Genomic DNA, 17,734 nt, shown 5'->3' with positions numbered 1-17,734 from the left:
TTACTGATGATCTTTATTGGTTTATCTCAATTAAAAACTGAACTTCAGTAATTTCTGGTACTGTTTAAAGGGTGTTCAAACAAGATCTTTAAATGGCCTTGATCATTGCACTTGTTAAGTGGATCTTTAAGAGAGATGTGACTTGGGTGAAGCCCAAGACCACTATGTTGTTTTCAATATCAAAGTCACCTGAACAGGGTCTTGAACCCTGGACCCTCAGATTAAAAGTCTGATGCTCTACCAACTGAGCTACCCAGGCTTGAAAACAGCTGCTTTGTCGCCTTTTTTCCGCCTGGTGCCAAAATGTGCATTTACTGATGTTCTTTATTGGTTTATCTCAATAAAAACCTGAACTTCATTAATTTCTGGTACTGTGTCCGCTTGGTGATTAACCAATATCTGGATACTGCCTTTACCAACGTACTTGGTAAATGGATCGTTCAGAGAGATGTGACCTGAGTGAAACCCAGGTCCACTTTGTTGTTTTCAATAACAAAGTCACCTGAACAGGGACTTGAACCCTGAACCCTCAGATTAAAAGTCTGATGCTCTACCAACTGAGCTACCCAGGCTTGAAAACAACTGCTTTGTCGCCTTTTTTTTGCCCTGGTGCCAAAATGTGCATTTACTGATGTTCTTTATCTCAATAAAAATACAAACTTAAGTAGTTTCTGGTACTGTTCCGCTTCTGGATTAACCAATATCTGGATCAGGCCTTTACCGACGTACTTGGTAAATGGATCGTTTAGAGAAATGTGACCTGAGTGAAACCGAAGACCGTTCTGTTGTTTTCAATAACAGAGTCACCTGAACAGGGACTTGAAACCTGGGCCCTCAGATTAAAAGTCTGATGCTCTACCAACTAAGCTACCCAGGCTTGTGGAGAAACTGCTTGTCGCCTACTTTATTTATTGCCCTGGTGCCTAAATGTGAATTTACTGATGTTCTTTATTGGTTTATCTCAATAAAAACCTGAACTTCAGTAATTTCTGGTGCTGTTTAAATGGTGCTCAACCAAGATTTTTAAGTGGCCTTGACCATCTAACTTGGTAAGTGGATACTTAAGAGAGATCTGACTTGGGTGAAGCCCAAGACCACTATGTTGTTTTCAATATCAATATCACCAGAATAGGGACTTGAACCCTGGACCCTCAGAATAAAAGTCTGATGCTCTACCAACTGAGCTACCCAGGCTTGAAAAGAGCTGCTTTGTCGCCTTTTTTTTGCCCTGGTGCCAAAATGTGCATTTACTGATGTTCTTTTTTGGTTTATCTCAATAAAAAACTGAACTTCAGTCATTTTTGGTACTGTGTCCGCTTGGTGATTAACCAATATCTGGATACTGCCTTTACCAACGTACTTGGTAAATGGATCGTTTAGAGAGATGTGACCTGAGTGAAAACCAGGACCACTTTGTTGTTTTCAATAACAGAGTCACCTGAACAGGGACTTGAACCCTGGACCCTCAGATTAAAAGTCTTATGCTCTACCAACTGAGCTACCCAGGCTTGAAAAAAACTGCTTTGTCGCCTTTTTTTTGCCCTGGTGCCAAAATGTGCATTCATTGATGTTCTTAATTGGTTTGTCTTAATAGAAAAAACAAACTTCAGTAATTTCTGGTACTGTTCCGCATGGTGATTAACCAATATCCGGATATTGCCTTTCCCAACATATTTGGTAAATGGATCTTTCAGAGAGGTGTGACCTGAGTGAAACCCAGGACCATTTTGTTGTTTTCAATAACAGAGTCACCTGAACAGGGACTTGAACCCTGGACCATCAGATTAAAAGTCTGATGCTCTACCAACTGAGCTACCCAGGCTTGAAAACAACTGCTTTGTCGCCTTTTTTTGCCCTGGTGCCAAAATGTGCATTTACTGATGTTCTTTTTTGGTTTATCTCAATAAAAAACTGAACTTCAGTCATTTTTGGTACTGTGTCCGCTTGTTGATTAACCAATATCTGGATACTGCCTTTACCAACGTACTTGGTAAATGGATCGTTCAGAGAGATGTGACCTGAGTGAAAACCAGGACCACTTTGTTGTTTTCAATAACAAAGTCACCTGAACAGGGACTTGAACCCTGGACCCTCAGATTAAAAGTCTGATGCTCTACCAATTGAGCTACCCAGGCTCGAAAACAGCTGCTTTGTCGCCTTTTTTCCCTGGTGCCAAAATGTGCATTTACTGATGTTCTTTACTGGTTTATCTCAATTAAAAACTGAACTTCAGTAATTTCTGGTACTGTTTAAAGAGTGTTCAAACAAGATCTCTAAATGGCCTTGACCATCGCACTTGTTAAGTGGATACTTAAGAGAGATCTGACTTGGGTGAAGCCCAAGACCACTATGTTGTTTTCAATATCAATGTCACCTGAACAGGGACTTGAACCCTGGACCCTCAGATTAAAAGTCTGATGCTCTACCAACTGAGCTACCCAGGCACGAAAACAACTGCTTTGTCGCCTTTTTTTCCCCCTGGCGCCAAAATGTGCATTTACTGATGTTCTTTATTGGTTTATCTCAATAAAGCACTGAACTTCAGTAATTTCTGGTACTGTGTCCGCTCGGTGATTAACCAATATCTGGATACTGCCTTTACCAACGTACTTGGTAAATGGATCGTTCAGAGAGATGTGTCCTGAGTGAAACCCAGGACCACTTTGTTGCTTTCAATAACAAAGTCACCTGAACAGGGACTTGAACCCTGGACCCTCAGATTAAAAGTCTGATGCTCTACCAACTGAGCTAACCAGGCTTGAAAAAAACTGCTTTGTCGCCTTTTTTTTGCCCTGGTGCCAAAATGTGCATTCATTGATGTTCTTAATTGGTTTGTCTTAATAGAAAAACCAAACTTCAGTAATTTCAGGTACTGTTCCGCATGGTGATTAACCAATATATGGATATTGCCTTTCCCGACATATTTGGTAAATGGATCTTTCAGAGAGATGTGACCTGAATGAAACCCAGGACCATTTTGTTGTTTTCAATAACAGAGTCACCTGATCAGGGACTTGAACCCTGGACCCTCAGATTAAAAGTCTTATGCTCTACCAACTGAGCTACCCAGGCTTGAAAAAAACTGCTTTGTCGCCTTTTTTTTTGCCCTGGTGCCAAAATGTGCTTTCATTGATGTTCTTAATTGGTTTATCTTAATAGAAAAACTAAATTTCAGTAATTTCTGGTAATGTGTCCGCTTGGTGATTAACCAATATTTGGATACCGCCTTTTTACCAATGTACTTGATCAATGGATCTTTCAGTGAGATGTGACTTGAGTGAAGCCCATGACCAATTTGTTGTTTTCAATATCAAAGTCACCTGATCAGGGACTTGAACCCTGGACCCTCAGAATAAAAGTCTGATGCTCTACCAACTGAGCTACCCAGGCTTGTACAGAACCTGCTTTGTCTCCTACTTTATTTTTGCCCTGGGGCCAAAATGTGCATTTACTGATGTTCTTTATTGGTTTATCTCAATAATAAACTGAACTTCAGTAATTTCTGGTACTGTTCCGCTTGGTGATTAACCAATATCTGGATATTGCCTCTACCAACGTTCCTTTTTTTTTTTTTTGCCCTGGTGCCAAAATGCACATTCACTGATGTTCTTAATTGGTTCATCACAACAGAAGAACTGAACTTCAGTAATTTCTGGTACTGTTAAGCTTGGTGCTCATCCAGTGGCTCAACACAAAGCCTGACAAAGGCCCTGCACCCACCCCATATTATCACATCCCAAGCACTCCCCAAAAACAACAAATTTCTTTAACCTTGTCTTGTTTACATACATCTGTACAGCTTTTCTTCATGTTTATAAGGAAGTTTACTGGTTAACGTCTATGGAGCAAACATATAGGCAAAAATATTCCTTTCACTTATTTGTTATACATGTACATTTTCACATTGTATGACATTTTCATCGTCACACTAATTTGTTAATCATACATTTATGTCAGTGAATTTCAGCATCACAGAAACACGTAAAAAAATCTTAGACTCGAGATTTTTTATATATTCTTTTTTCCTTTCTCCTCTTGTCCTTTTAATTAGGTGTTATGCCGTTTAAGACTATTCCAAAAGTCTATCTTGTAAAAAAGTAAAAAGAAGAGAATTAGAACCTAAAAAAATGATAATTTAAAGAGAAAAGGTAAAAAAAAAAAAAAAAAAAAAGGTATTCCGACATGACGTGTGTTCAGATGTTTATGAGTCTGCCTACGTCTTAAATCCTCTCAGAAACAAAAACTGTACAATTTGTCGTCCAGGTGCTGTCTATCAATTTTTTTCCATTAACTATCATATAAATAGAAAGTTAGAATACTCGTGAATTTGTATTTATTTTACATAACAAGAGCCTTACCTACAGGTAACCAAAACCCCCGAAACCTTGAAATCTGACCAGGCTGACCAAGTTAATGAAAAGTGAAATGGTGCTAATTGGTCACTTAGATTCTCCGTAGTTTGTATTATTATTCTTTCTTTAGCTTTGAAGCACTCATTTTTGGTTGCACTAGAATAGAATTGAATAGAACATACCTTTATTGTCATTGTTACAAAATGGGTTGAACATATTGTGACAACGAAATTGAACGTGGCACTCCAGGTTCACATTTATCAGTGAGGATAAAAGAAAACAAAAAAGATAAAGGAACAAGAAGAGAAAGGTATAATTTACACAATATAAAGGAATAAAGAAGATAAAGGTTATAATTTACAGAATATTTACACAAGAAATGTGGGCATGTAGGATGTTACATACAGTTTTGGGATCGTATTAGTGCAATATGTGTTAGTGCAAAAATAGTCAAGATTGTGCAAAGTGATAGAATGGAATACAGCAAAATTTAGTGGTCACATATTACACAGTGTCTCTTTAAACGCCGCTAAAGGGGATTCAATACTGGCATATGCACCGGTACTGGAGTGTGATAAAAGGCTGGTGTAGCGCCTTCGCTAATCAAAACATGTAACACAAAACCTTTAAAGGCTGTGTTTAGTCGCACTTGTTTAACCAAAAATCTCCTGTATTTCACCCACTATGAGTTGGATTATAAGGCGTACTTTCAAATTTCTGGCCAATTTGGGGGTTTTCAGGTTCACTTTATAGAAGGAAACTACGGTAATCATTTAATCAACCAGCCATTTCCTGACAGGATGTTTTTGACTGCCAAATATTTGATTGATGTACATACTCAGCCTCCCCCCTTGTCACACTACCGCCATATTGTCCTGTAAAGGTCGCCGGCCAATGGAGGACGGTGGTCGCTGGCTGGCGCAGGAGAATCCATTTTTTATATCTTTCTTATCTGCCACCACCTGCTCGTCCCAATCGCAGGGGGCGACCGGTTTCAGACAGCCGCAATGAGGCCGCTGACCTCCCCCAAGGGCAGGAGACATGCAGGTTTGGCTTGGATGCTGCCAAACATGCCTCACTCGCTTTAATGCTTGTCAGCATATTTACTCTGTCCTCCTGACGCTCCTCATTGAGTCTACTAGAAGGACATATTTACATTTTCACATGACACCTGAATAAATCCGATATATTTACATCTAAATCATGATGCGCCACATTTTTGTGCCTTTGCAGTTTGACATGCAGAGGATCACGCTGGAGGAGCTGAAGCACGTCCTCTTCTACGCCTTCCGGGACCACCTGACCATGAAGGACATCGAAAACATCATCATCAACGAGGAAGAAAGCCTAAAGGAGAACGCAGGAAACTGTCAGACCGAATTTGAAGGAGGTACCTAATGTATATCCCAGTGTGCGTCCATGTGTACACACCGTGAACATGTGTGTTTACTTAAGAGCCGCTGTCAGAAAGTATTTGACATCTGCTCGTCAAGTTTTCCGTCACCCTGCTGATTTATTGATTTGTTGCTGTCATCTCTATGAGAAGAGGCAAGGAAAAGGAGGAGAAGTTGGGTAGGAGATGAGGAGGTGTTGGTAAGCAGATGGATGGAATCAGATCAGGATGAAAAAAATCAGCCCCTGGAGATAGGCAATGAGAGGTTAGGGGAATGACAAGCTGATCAGAGATAGATAGATTGACAGATGTCTAGCTAACCAGATACAGCAGATCAGAGATAACCTGCATTCATCCTGCGGGCTTGTTCTCAAAATAGCAATGAGAGAAGATTGGAATTTCCTGTAAATACTGTCTATCTCATTTTGTTTTTGATTTAATGGTCAGTATCTTGTTGAATATATCTAAATTAACGTTTTAGGTGTGTGTTTGGATATCACACTTCTTAGCCTCTGTGTATGTATATTCAGAGGTCCTGGAGAGGACGGTCAGTCAGGAAGTTAAATCTTGGATTCAGGAGGAGTAGTGTGGTTTTTATCCAGGGCCCTGGAACAGTGGAGCAGCTCTACACCCTCTGCAAGATCCTTGAGGGCGCATTGGAGTATGCCTATTCAGTCTGCATTTTTTTGTGGACTTAGAGAAGGCATTCGAGAGCCCTGTAGAGGGTGCTTCAGGTGTATGGGATACTGGACAGTCTTATCTGGGGTGATCGGTCCCTATAGAACTGGTGTCAAAGTTTGGTCCACATTGCCGGCAGTAGGACGGATTTGTTTCCGATGGGAGTTGGACTCTCCCAAAGCTGCCCTATGTCACATATTTTGTTCATAACGCCTTGGGCGTGGAAAGGATTCGGTTCAAGGGCCTGAGCATTGCATCTGATTTTTGCAGATGATTTGGTGCTGTTGGCTACCGTAAGCCGTGATATGCAACCCTCATTGCTGTTGGGATCAAGATCAGCAACTCCAAGTGTGAGACTATGGTTGCTGGCCGGAAAAGGGTGGCAGGCCCTTTCCAGGTTGGGGATGAGATCCTGCCTCAAGTGGATGAATTCAAGTATCTTTTGTCTTGGTTATGAGCATGGGTAGGATGACACAGGAGATTGACGGATGGATCGGTGCAGTGTCTGCAGTAATGTGGACCCTGTACCGGTCCGTCGTATTGAAGAAGGAGCTTAGAAGAAAGGAAAGCTCTTGATTTACCAGGTGATCTACTTTCTTACCATCACCAATGGTCACAAAATGTGCATCGTGACTGAAAGAACAAGATCTCGGATAGAAGCGTATAAAATAAGTTTACTCCTCAGGGTGGATGGGCTCCCCTTTAGAGATAGGGTGAGAAGCTCGGTCATCGAGAAGAACTCAGTGTAGAGCCGCTACTCCTCTGCGTTCAGTGGCTCAGTGCATCTGATAAGGATGCCTCTTTTGGGATGTGTTCCCAACATGTCTAACCGGCAGGAGGCCTTGAAGAAGACCCAGGACACGCAGGAGGGACTACGTCATTAGACTGGCCTGGGAACGCCTAAAGATCCCGTTGGACAAAATGGCTGGGGGTAGGGAGGTCTGGGCTTCCCTCCAGAGGCTGCTGCCCCTGTCACCCAACCTCGGATAAGCGGTAGAAAATGGATGGATGGATTTTTTGTGTGTGTGATATTTCATTATTATTTCTGTATTTTTACCTATGTCAGGAACTCCCTCGCAATTGTACGGAAGCACAATGCAGAAGCACAGATTAGTAAAATAAAACGGTAGTTCTTTACTAGGGCAGGGTTTAGTACATGAAAAAACAGGCATCGAGGCAACTTTTCCCAGAACACTACAGGTAAAAAAATGTAATCTAATAGATAGGTTCAGTGTTTCAGTAGGTCCAAGCCACAATAGTTCAGCAGGTGTTTATCAGTAAGGCAGGGCTTTGGTACACTGGATAATTGAGAGCACTGTGATTGGCTGCTTGTAACATAACGAGAAAGACAACGAGCTAGCAAGGAACCAAGGGGACAAATTACGAAAAAGAAAAGAGGAATAGTCGTGAGGAGAGGAAAAAACGTGGGGAAATCAAGACAAGTGAGCCGTAAGGAGGAAATATATTCATTGATTCAACCGTTTATTTATTTATGAATTTATGATATTCTGAACTACAAGACGCTACTGATTTGCCACATTTTAAACAAAGCGGCTTCAGATTAGGCGTTTTTTTTTTTAATCTTGCCCCAGCTCCGAGGAAAACAACGAGCTGCTCTTTTCCAACAACGTATGCATTCTAAGTAAAATACACCGCAGTGACGTCTGTAAACATTTATGAAGCCCTTTGAGAAAATGTAGTCCATGTTTATGACAACCTTATTCATATACTACATAAAAAGAGCAAAAGAGGAAGTTTGACAGTACTTTTTCAATAATTCCAGAATATTCACGAGATTTTCTCTTTTTGACCCACAAATCAAGTCCTATATTTATACGTCCGAATAGTACAGTAGTGGAAAAATGCTATTCTTCTCTTTCAATATGATCGGCATCAATGTCATGTCGCTGAAGTTTCCTCTAATCCTTGAGGAACGATAACAAGCAAATGCAATTTTGCAAATGCAATCACAGCAAAAAGAGACACGCCTATGTTGCCATCTTGCACTATTTTCCACAGTATGGTTTCCCTGGGGTTGTCGTTTAGAAATATAGTACTCACATTTAATGTGACGCAGCCCTGATTCACGTTTTCTTTCGGCTCAGTAGTAAATATGTGCTTGTCTTTGTAATCGCCATCTTGAATGGTCACACGATCTGAAAACATGTGACGTAAACAAAACCTCGCAGGTGAATACCGCGTCAGGTGTGTGCCGGGCTAAAAAGAATAAGGAATAGACATGAACTATGGCTGTTTAAGCTTGCGTTTTACAACACAGTGCAGTTTGTGTTAAAACGAAATTGAGTTTCATTCTTAAACTGCGGCAAATGGCTTTTAATCAGTTGCGCTCTGTAGTCCGGAATTTATAGTATTTTTTATTAGAATTTTTTAAAGGAAGCTAACGACCACCGCTAAAGATGGGTCCATTTCGTCGCGCCCTTCATTAACCATCTGCCAATGACACGTATCTGTATTGGTAGAAATGAAAAGTAATGAACCGTGAAATGGTTTCAGGTTGTCTGACTTACACGCTGCATTCAAGGACTCCCTTGAAACGCGTGTCCTCACTGTTTTACTTTTGTCTTTGTCCTTCAGTGCACCCGTCCAAAGGGAACCGCCAAACATGCGTGAGGAAGAGCCTGATCTGCGCCTTCGCCATGGCATTCATTATCAGCGTCATGCTGATCGCAGCCAATCAGATGCTGAGGAACGGCATGGAGTAGCCACGCCCACTGTGACAAACGCACACATACAAATTCAGCTTTTTCGCGCGCTCCACCCCTTTACTCCGACAGCAGGGACTCTTAAGGGCTGCCGTTACCCACAATCCTCTTCTGTCCTCTTCTGATGATGCAATAAAACGGCGCCGGCGGCAGGCTTGGTTTTTTTGGGGTGCAGATGGACTCTACGTATGGGAAGGAGTGGTTGATTCAGGAGCTGCAGAACGTGACCAGAAGGTCCTGGTGGACTGCATCCAAATGTGTGTGGACAGACAGGACGTGCCCAACCTGGCAACCTCACAAAAGTATGGTCAACCCACATTTTGGCCGCCACAAAGAATGCTGGGATTTTTTTTTTTTTTTATTTTTTTTTTTGCTGTCGGCCTGGACTAGCAGGGGACCAAAGGGTATCCCAAAGACAAGGACCCCTAACCCCTAACATCCTCTTTTCTCGTCTTCCTTTCTTGTCCGACTACGCTCCTGTTTCTGGTTTACTTTTCTCCTTTCTGATTTACTACTTTATCCTTCTTCCATTGTACTTTTTGTCTTCTTCATGTCTTTTTCGTCCTACTTGTTACTTCTTTTAATTGTTCTTGTCCTTCAGTATCTTCCGAAACTTGCTCTTCTCTCCTCCTCTCGTCTCCTCTCCTCTCCTCTCCTCTCCTCTCCTCTCCTCTCCTCTCCTCTTCTTTTCTTATTTTTGCCATCATAGCACTCGATTGATTTTCTTGTCCTCCTTTATTCCTCTCCTTTTGCCCTTGCCTTCTAATTTCTCCACTACTCTTTCTTTGTGTCCGCTTCTTGTATTTCTTCTTACCCAAACTATCCTTTCTTCCTCCTCTTGTTTATATTCTTTTCTCTGTCTTGCATCCGGTTATTCTCCTCCTCTCTTCATTTGCTAGTGAGTTTTGCATTGTTTTTCTGGTACTCCCCACATCCTTCTTTCTCCTTCCTTCTTGTCCTCCTGTATATTCCTTCTGACTCCTTATGACACCTTCATTTCATTTCTTTATCTTCTCTTTTGACTTATTCCCTTACCTTCTGTCTTGCACTTTTCTTCTCCTCCTTTCTTCTCCTCTTCCCCTTATTTGTTTATTTTTCATACCCTCCACTTATTACTCCTCCCCTCATGTCCTCTTACTTTCTCTTTTCTGTAATTTTTCCTCTTTTACACATCTTTTGCCTTCCTTCCTTACCTTCCTCGCATTCTTTTTCTCCCTGCACTTCTCTTGTCTTCTGTCCTCCTCTTTTGCTGCTTAATTTTGTCTTCCTCCGACAGCCACATCCATTTTATGTACTCTCTTTGATCCTCGTTTCTCCAACTCTTCTGGTTCTCCTTTCTTCTCCTGTCCTTTTTTATTCTACATTCTCCTCTTCTTTTTTCCCTACAGTTCTTGCGTTGTTTTCTCAACCCGCATCTTACTGTTTTGTCACCATCCTCTCATCCTCTCATTGTTTTCTCAATCCCCTCCCACTGTTCTCTCGTACTTTCTCCTTCTCCTCTCATCTTCGTTCCCCGTCTCTTTCTCCTCATTCTCACTTTATCGTTTTCCTTTCTTTTCTTCTGCTTTAGAGTTGTCCTTGTTCTCCCCCTCCACCATCCTTGTTCTCTGTTCTCTCCCAATTATTTTCAAACTCGCCTCTCATCTTCCTTTTCATCCTTCACCACTGGTTTTACTTTCTTCTCCTCCTCCCCGGAGCATGAATATCTTTCCCGTTTGTCGCCATCTTCTGACTTCCTGTTTCACACGGCGACGGAGAGCGTGGAGAAGACCAGGCGGCATCGTCCCGTCTCGCCCATCTGTGCTGTTTCTACGTGTGCCCACTTCCCTCTTCTGACTCAATGAATCGATTCGGTGTTACAAATTGACTTTAAGTGATTGATTGACAAGTGATGCTGTAGGTCCCTTGGCATAATAAGCTTTACACACGATCAAGCACATATAGCAGCAATACTGACATCACAATACAATAGCCGCCCATTGATTTTTCTCTAGCTCCGACTTGTCACTCGATAGGTGCAAGACATATCAGTCACAATCACCTTCATGCCTCCTGTTGAGTTTACATGGAGCTTTGTACTGAGCTAAGCAGAATGTCCTAAAAAGTTACATTAGGAAAAAAATAAAAAATAAATCTAAATGGAATTTCAGTCCAATTCACAAAAGTAAGTCGGTCTTCTTTTGTTTCTGGTTTCTTGTTTGGACATTTTGTCAGTACTTTAGTGACCCCTTTTTTGTTTTTTACCTCGTTCCTTATATTTTCCGATTGCGGTTTCCATACCTGTCAACCTGTACGTTTTTGCCGTACAAAGTACGTTTATTATGCATTTTAAGACGTGTACGACGTACAAGAAAATCTGTACAGAAAAACACAAATTTGTCAATTATGGGTACCATCCGGTATACACCGACTATCACGAAACGGCAAATCAATCATGTCAAACGAGTTCGAGTTGTGTAGTGAAAGGAAGTCCGTCGCTTTTTAGAGAACCAGCTTTTTCGGCTCAACTCATTAAAGAGCTCTCAAACGGCTCACTTGCTTTGATGCATTATTTTACGAATTTTTATGTTGTATAAAGAAGTTAAGAAAAAAAGGAAGTATAAAGGAGAAAGTGAAAAAAAGACAAGTTTGTGGTTATCCCTTTAATCAGTATACTACCAACAATAATTTATTGCAGAAAATGAATTAATAATTTGAATAAGATCATGTATTATTCTACTTAATTATATTTACATGTATGTTTTCCTTCTACAGTGAACGTCCAAGCTACATAATTTTTGAACTTTTTTTATAATAAACCTCTTTCATGTCGAGCAACTCAGTATCTCACAACAAAATGTTAATCAACAATATATATGATATAACGAAACACATGTACAATATAACATGTTAAACTACATAAATAAACACGTCTGAAAAAAAAAATGGTGTAAGATTATTTTGTATTTTGTAAGGGAAAATACGACAGTTTGTAAGGGCAACAGAGCCGTGGAGGTTGACAGGTATTGGTTTCGGTCACTGTTTCTGGGGAAAACAATGTCAGCTTTTATTTTGTTTGGTAACTGCTGAAAAAAATGTTCAAAGCAGAAACAGGAAACAAAACAAATCTAATGGATTTATGACAGGGGAAATAAAACTAATACGGCAACCAGGATGGCAAAGACCCGACGCAGTGTACTGTCCGAGCAGTCAATATAAAGTATTGAAAAACTTAAGAATTGGTGTGGGGAGTGCTGATTTGTGTCCAATGCCTAAGCCGGGTGGTGGCGTTTCAGATTCGGCTATTAACACCATAAACATCCTCACATCTTCACCTCATTATATATAAAAAAGTAAGAAGATAGTTGTTGCCCACATATGTTATTGTATTAGTATCGTGAGTTATTTGACGTGCACAAAACACTGTGACCTGCACAACTGCAAGACGCTTGCGCCCGATGACGTCACCCTGAGGCAGAACGCGTGCTCCAAGCCATACCATAATAAACTAATCGGGAACCTGGAAGTTTTGTGCAAGCGCTCTCTCTAGTGGACATAAAGCAAATAGCGTGCTGGTGACGCACTCGTTACAAAAAACAGGGATGATTTTATTTTCAAAATCTATCTATTATTGACACTATAATGTAATATGGTGTTCAATTAGTAATGATGTGAGAATATTTGTTATCTTTTATTTATTCTTATGTCAATATGTGACCAAAATGAGATGATGATCAAGGGGTGGGCAAATCACGTTTAAAAAAAAAAAAGACCGATGGGCTTTGTAATTTGTATATAAATTACAATATGTATGCGTCACATATAAAAACGTTTTAAACTAATATGATAATTATTGTTCTTTTGTCATTTGTACAACTATGTATAATTGTATACAGTATAGACGATTATTACATAAATTGTCTTTTATGAATAAACTCTGATATCATATTCATCTTCTATCACCACTTTGATTTTAATTAATGTATCAAAAATGATAAAATGTTAAATGCATGTGTAAAGTACTAAAAAAAGAATATTTCTTCCTTAATTTGTATATTTTAAAAGGATGGTGTGTATTATTTAGCGCCTATTAGTGGTATAAGACGCCATTCATTAACTAAATGAACTTTTTTTTAAATAAAAGAAAACATACTTAAACTATAATATAAACTTGCAATTTGAGAAATGTGAATATATTTTACATGATATGAGCCTCACTTACTGATATAATTGTCCGCCATCTTGCTTCTACGGGTGCCCCATAAAGCCAAAAACTTTGTGTGGGACTGGGCAAAAAATGAGTGGAAAAATGGTACAGTTAGGTCACTTTGACTCTCTGTAATTTGTATTCTTCCTCGTGATCAGTAGCACTCGTTTTCTATAGCATTACCCAATACAGTGACATCTAGTGGTCAAATAATACACACTGTCCCTTTAATGATAATGTAATCAATGTATTAACAAATTATGTATTTAAATATTTGAATACAGAGTAAATGCATGGGTATATTTTAGTCATAAAAAAACGCATTTTCTAAACTATAAGGCGCACCTAAAATATAAAAGGTGCGCTTTATAATCCAGTGCGCCTTATAGAATGGAAATAAAGTACATAAAATCAGAAATTCATAACAATACGATTCAAATTGTCTGCATAGATCTATCAACAAAACAAGGTAATTTTGTTGTGAAATTAGATTTCCTAATATCTATGTTAAATGAAATACTTTTGTATTTATTTTCTGGTGTTTTTTTAATGCAACCCTGTAGTTTTAATTTCACTATAGTCAGTCAGCCTTATATATAAAATAAATAGCTGACGAGAAATATTTTGAGGGTGCGCCTCAGAATCCAGAAAATCCTGTTATGTATTACTGATTTTATTCCATTATTTTAATGAATGGACTAAATAACACAGTGGGCTTTTGGCTAATGTTTGCCCACCCCAGGATTTTTTTCAAACGATCTTTTTACTTTGAAAAACAATTATTTAAAAGTGTACAGACAACCATGCACAAAAACTCCTTTTTTAAAAAAAGGAAATCTCGTGCAGTTTGTGTGTTAGTGCAGAGGATTTTTTTTGTTATTTCAGAAACCAGCCGGACAGGAATGTTTGCATGCCTCCATATTTTATCGAGCGCAAAAAGTGGCTGGAGTGTCTCTGGACTATGTAGCATGGACACACTAGCCACAATATATTAACCAAGCACACAGACACACACTTTGCATGTGCCACACTTAACAGACACATATAGACTTTCCGTTGTAATATGTAGGCTCAGTGTGTAAATACTGAACATGTGTATAAAATGATGCAATAAATATTTGTTTTTGTAATATTGACTGCGTGTTTTTGTTGCCTTTTTGAAATAACAGGTAAAAAAAAATTGCTTTTGGACGATTTCCAATAAGAAAACCTGCCTTCCCATATCTAAAATAGCCAAATATGATGTAACTATGTTGTTACTATGTTATTACTATGTTTTACCACTTTGTACTCATTAGAACAGGGTTGTCAAACTCATTTTCGCTCATTTTAGAGAGAGAGAGAATGAGAGGAATGAAAGGTGAAAGGCAGAGAGACAAAAAGCAAGAAAGAGGAAAAAAATAAGAATGGGGTAAGAAAAAAATAGGGAAAAAGGAAAAAAGAGAGAAAGAAAGAGAGAGAAAGACAAAAGAAAAAGAGAAAAAGAAAGAAAGAAACAAAACGAAAGAGAAAAAGAAAGCTCCTGTTCCTTTGTGAGTTGCACCTGGCTTTGTTCACATCAAGAAGACATACTGCAAATAAACCTGCAGCTCAATTTTCTCCTGCGCTTGTCTCGTGGGCCGGATGAATACCCTTGGCAGGTCTGATCCGCCCCTTGGGCCGCATCTTTGAGCCCCCTCTATTAGAAGTGGGGTTGTAACTTTAGAAAACAAAAACACAATTAACACATACTTTATAAAATGTGCTGAATCATTGATTAAGAAAAAGTCGTACAACACAGACAAATAACACACAATTTCACAAACCTGTGCAACGACAAAAGTGCAACACCAATGTGTAAACAAACAACACTGAAAGTGTAACAAGTGTGCCATAAAAACAAAGGGGCCTAGGTCGTGGATCTCGGCCTTCTTTGTTTCTTCATTGTCCTAGGGGGCAAAGGCCAGACAAGACCCCCCATTTCTGGCCACTATCTTAGCACCAAGCGTGAGGAAAAGAGCAAGAGCAGGCGTTCGCGCCTGATCTTTTAAAAAATGCTGATGTCATCATTCCCTCAGTCACGTCCTGTAATTGACTGGAGTTCCTGTTGATGCTTTACAAAATAAAGTTCTCCCATTGGTTGATTGATTGATAATAAGCGACATTTCATTCGGACAGGCAATGAAATAAATCTCTGGCATGACACACACACTGTATGTAATTCATTAATCTTTTGATTTAAAATAAACACTTTGGGGTTTCAAATCTTTATTACACTGCTGCGGAGTCTGGCCACTTCATGTAGAAGAAGGACTGTGGTGTGCGTGCTCTTGTGGGCCCTTTAGAAAACAGGAAAGGCCTTGTGAACGAATGGTGGGTCTTCTGTTGTGGTGGCAGTCTTGGTTCGAAAAAGGTTTGGGGAAAATCACCTGTGGCAGTGTACCTGCTCTACACATCTAAAGACACTGATCATGTATATGATTTCTCATGCTAATTAGAAATCACATTTCATAGAAAATCCCAATGACCGATGAGTTATTTCAGAACTGGTCAATGAGTTTCAGCTGTTCTAAGGGGGTTGGCTATCCCTGATAAATGCTCAAAAAAGCAAATGATACTCGCTGCAAGACCACGAAGGCGGAGCTGAACCGGAGTCAGCCCCGCCCACCAGAGTCAGCCCCGCCTACTGAACCTATCCGGACGCACTGAGCAGAAGCAAGAGCACCGAGGGTTCAACCCTGTGGAAGGGACTAAAACCGGTTCGACCCCGCCCATTGGTTCAGTAGCTACTCTCAGATTTTTTTACTGATTTAGCTATTCCAACCCTTTTCCTACTCTGTGTAATCCTATTTAGGAAGCCGAATCCCGATATAAAACGTATAAAAACAAATTGACAGGAATATTAAGCGCGAGCAAGAAATTATACTATACCAATTTATTACATAATAACAAAAGTAATACTAAAGGTATTTGGGATATATTAAAGTAGTATAATAGTAGTATAATAAAAGGAAAGAATGTAAGTAATGCATATCCAAACTATTTCATTGATAAGAACAATGAAAATTATAATCAAGTTGTGGAGAATTTCAATAGTTATTTTGTAAATGTTGGACCAGAGCTAGCTGCAAATATCCCAGAGTGCAGTAGTAAGCAATTTGAGTCACTGATAAAAATGCACCGCAAGACCATGTTTTTATCTGGGGTTACGGAATCAGAGATCTTAGACGTGGTTAAAAACTGTAAAAATAAAACGTCTATGGATTGTTTTGAAATCAATATGGTACTAGTTTAGCAAATTATAAATAGCATTGTGAAACCATTGACCTACATATGTAATCTATCATTTCTAACAGGCAAATTTCCAAATCAAATGAAAATAGCAAAAGTTATACCAATATACAAAAATGGAAACAAGCACATTTTTACAAATTATAGACCGGTATCTCTGCTTCCTTAGTTCTTTAAAGTATTAGAGCAGGGGTCGGGAACCTTTTTGACTCAAAGAGCCATAAAAGCAAAAAATATTAATTTTATTTTGGGAAAGAGCCACACCATATATTATGAGACAAATTTACAAAATTGCTAAACCCGCGCCCCAGACAAAAGCTTAGTCTTCAGCACATTTATTTTTGATGATTTGATAAAAATTATGAAAAGAGAATAATGCCAGAGCCCCTGTCCCAAAATCAACAAACATACCACTTTAAAATTGTCTCTTTCTTGCAATTACTCAAGATCGGTTAAACTCCTTTTGACCCTTTTTTTCATACATATTGGTTTTAAAACCAGATGCAAGTTGTTATTGTGTAAAAACGTCACAACATTCTGCAAATAGGGAGCCTGATGAGCTCACTTTTGGCGCAGATGGCGTAGGGCGAGAGATGGGAGGGAGTGCTTGCGCTTTTTGCATGGCTCCACCCATCCCTCCCACTCACCCAATCAAAAGACTAAGTTCTCTTCCGGTGTTTTGGCGTATTTACAGTGTGTTCTGTGGATTCATCATAAGGTATCTGAACACTGAACACAGATTATATAGTGAACTTTTATATAAAGGATTCTTTAGCGTTGTACAGCCAAAACGAGTTTTTTCCCCCCCTTTTTTGTGTGACACCTTGACTGTAAATTGTAGTGAAAAACGTGCCCTATATATACTGCGAAGTAACGCCGTACTACTTAGCTCTGGATTGGCTTTGCGTGTACCTGAATAGGACGAACAACTCAAGTTTCAAATAGGATGCAGAAATTTTGCATGCAATCAAATTTGTCTCTGAGCCATAGATATTCATAGAAAGAGCCATATATGGCTCGCGAGCCTTAGGTTCCCGACCCCTGTATTAGAGAAACTACAATAATAGACTAGAACAATTTGTAGATAAACATAAATTGATTCATGAAAGTCAATATGGTTTTAGACCAAACA

The 17,734-nt window shown here is 39.5% G+C and overlaps 1 protein-coding gene and 7 non-coding genes across 9 annotated transcripts in view; 1 reads left to right on the top strand and 7 right to left on the bottom strand.

Annotated features, from left to right (window-relative positions):
- The window catches only part of caln1 (calneuron 1), a 69,077-nt gene extending 58,561 nt beyond the window's left edge, over positions 1-10,516 (top strand). For both annotated transcript variants that reach the window (XM_088345727.1, XM_088345726.1), the window contains exons 5-6: positions 5,586-5,742; positions 9,019-10,516. In XM_088345727.1, coding sequence (XP_088201853.1) covers positions 5,586-5,742; positions 9,019-9,146 — 285 coding nt within the window. In that variant the 3' untranslated portion in view covers positions 9,147-10,516. The remainder of the gene's footprint in view (positions 1-5,585; positions 5,743-9,018) is intronic.
- trnak-uuu (transfer RNA lysine (anticodon UUU)) lies at positions 187-259 on the bottom strand. Its single transcript has one exon. It is a non-coding gene; the product is annotated as a tRNA-Lys (tRNA).
- trnak-uuu (transfer RNA lysine (anticodon UUU)) lies at positions 500-572 on the bottom strand. The gene has a single exon. It is a non-coding gene; the product is annotated as a tRNA-Lys (tRNA).
- Positions 1,750-1,822, bottom strand: trnak-uuu (transfer RNA lysine (anticodon UUU)). The gene has a single exon. It is a non-coding gene; the product is annotated as a tRNA-Lys (tRNA).
- Positions 2,063-2,135, bottom strand: trnak-uuu (transfer RNA lysine (anticodon UUU)). Its single transcript has one exon. It is a non-coding gene; the product is annotated as a tRNA-Lys (tRNA).
- trnak-uuu (transfer RNA lysine (anticodon UUU)) lies at positions 2,372-2,444 on the bottom strand. The gene has a single exon. It is a non-coding gene; the product is annotated as a tRNA-Lys (tRNA).
- On the bottom strand, positions 2,686-2,758 carry trnak-uuu (transfer RNA lysine (anticodon UUU)). The gene has a single exon. It is a non-coding gene; the product is annotated as a tRNA-Lys (tRNA).
- trnak-uuu (transfer RNA lysine (anticodon UUU)) lies at positions 3,318-3,390 on the bottom strand. Its single transcript has one exon. It is a non-coding gene; the product is annotated as a tRNA-Lys (tRNA).
- Positions 10,517-17,734: the final 7,218 nt, after the last annotated feature.

Source organism: Urocampus carinirostris, chromosome 10 (assembly GCF_059441175.1).
Source record: "Urocampus carinirostris isolate Australia breed hairy pipefish chromosome 10, RoL_Ucar_1.0, whole genome shotgun sequence".
NCBI lineage: Eukaryota > Metazoa > Chordata > Actinopteri > Syngnathiformes > Syngnathidae > Urocampus > Urocampus carinirostris.
This window is presented reverse-complemented; position numbering and strand designations above follow the sequence as displayed.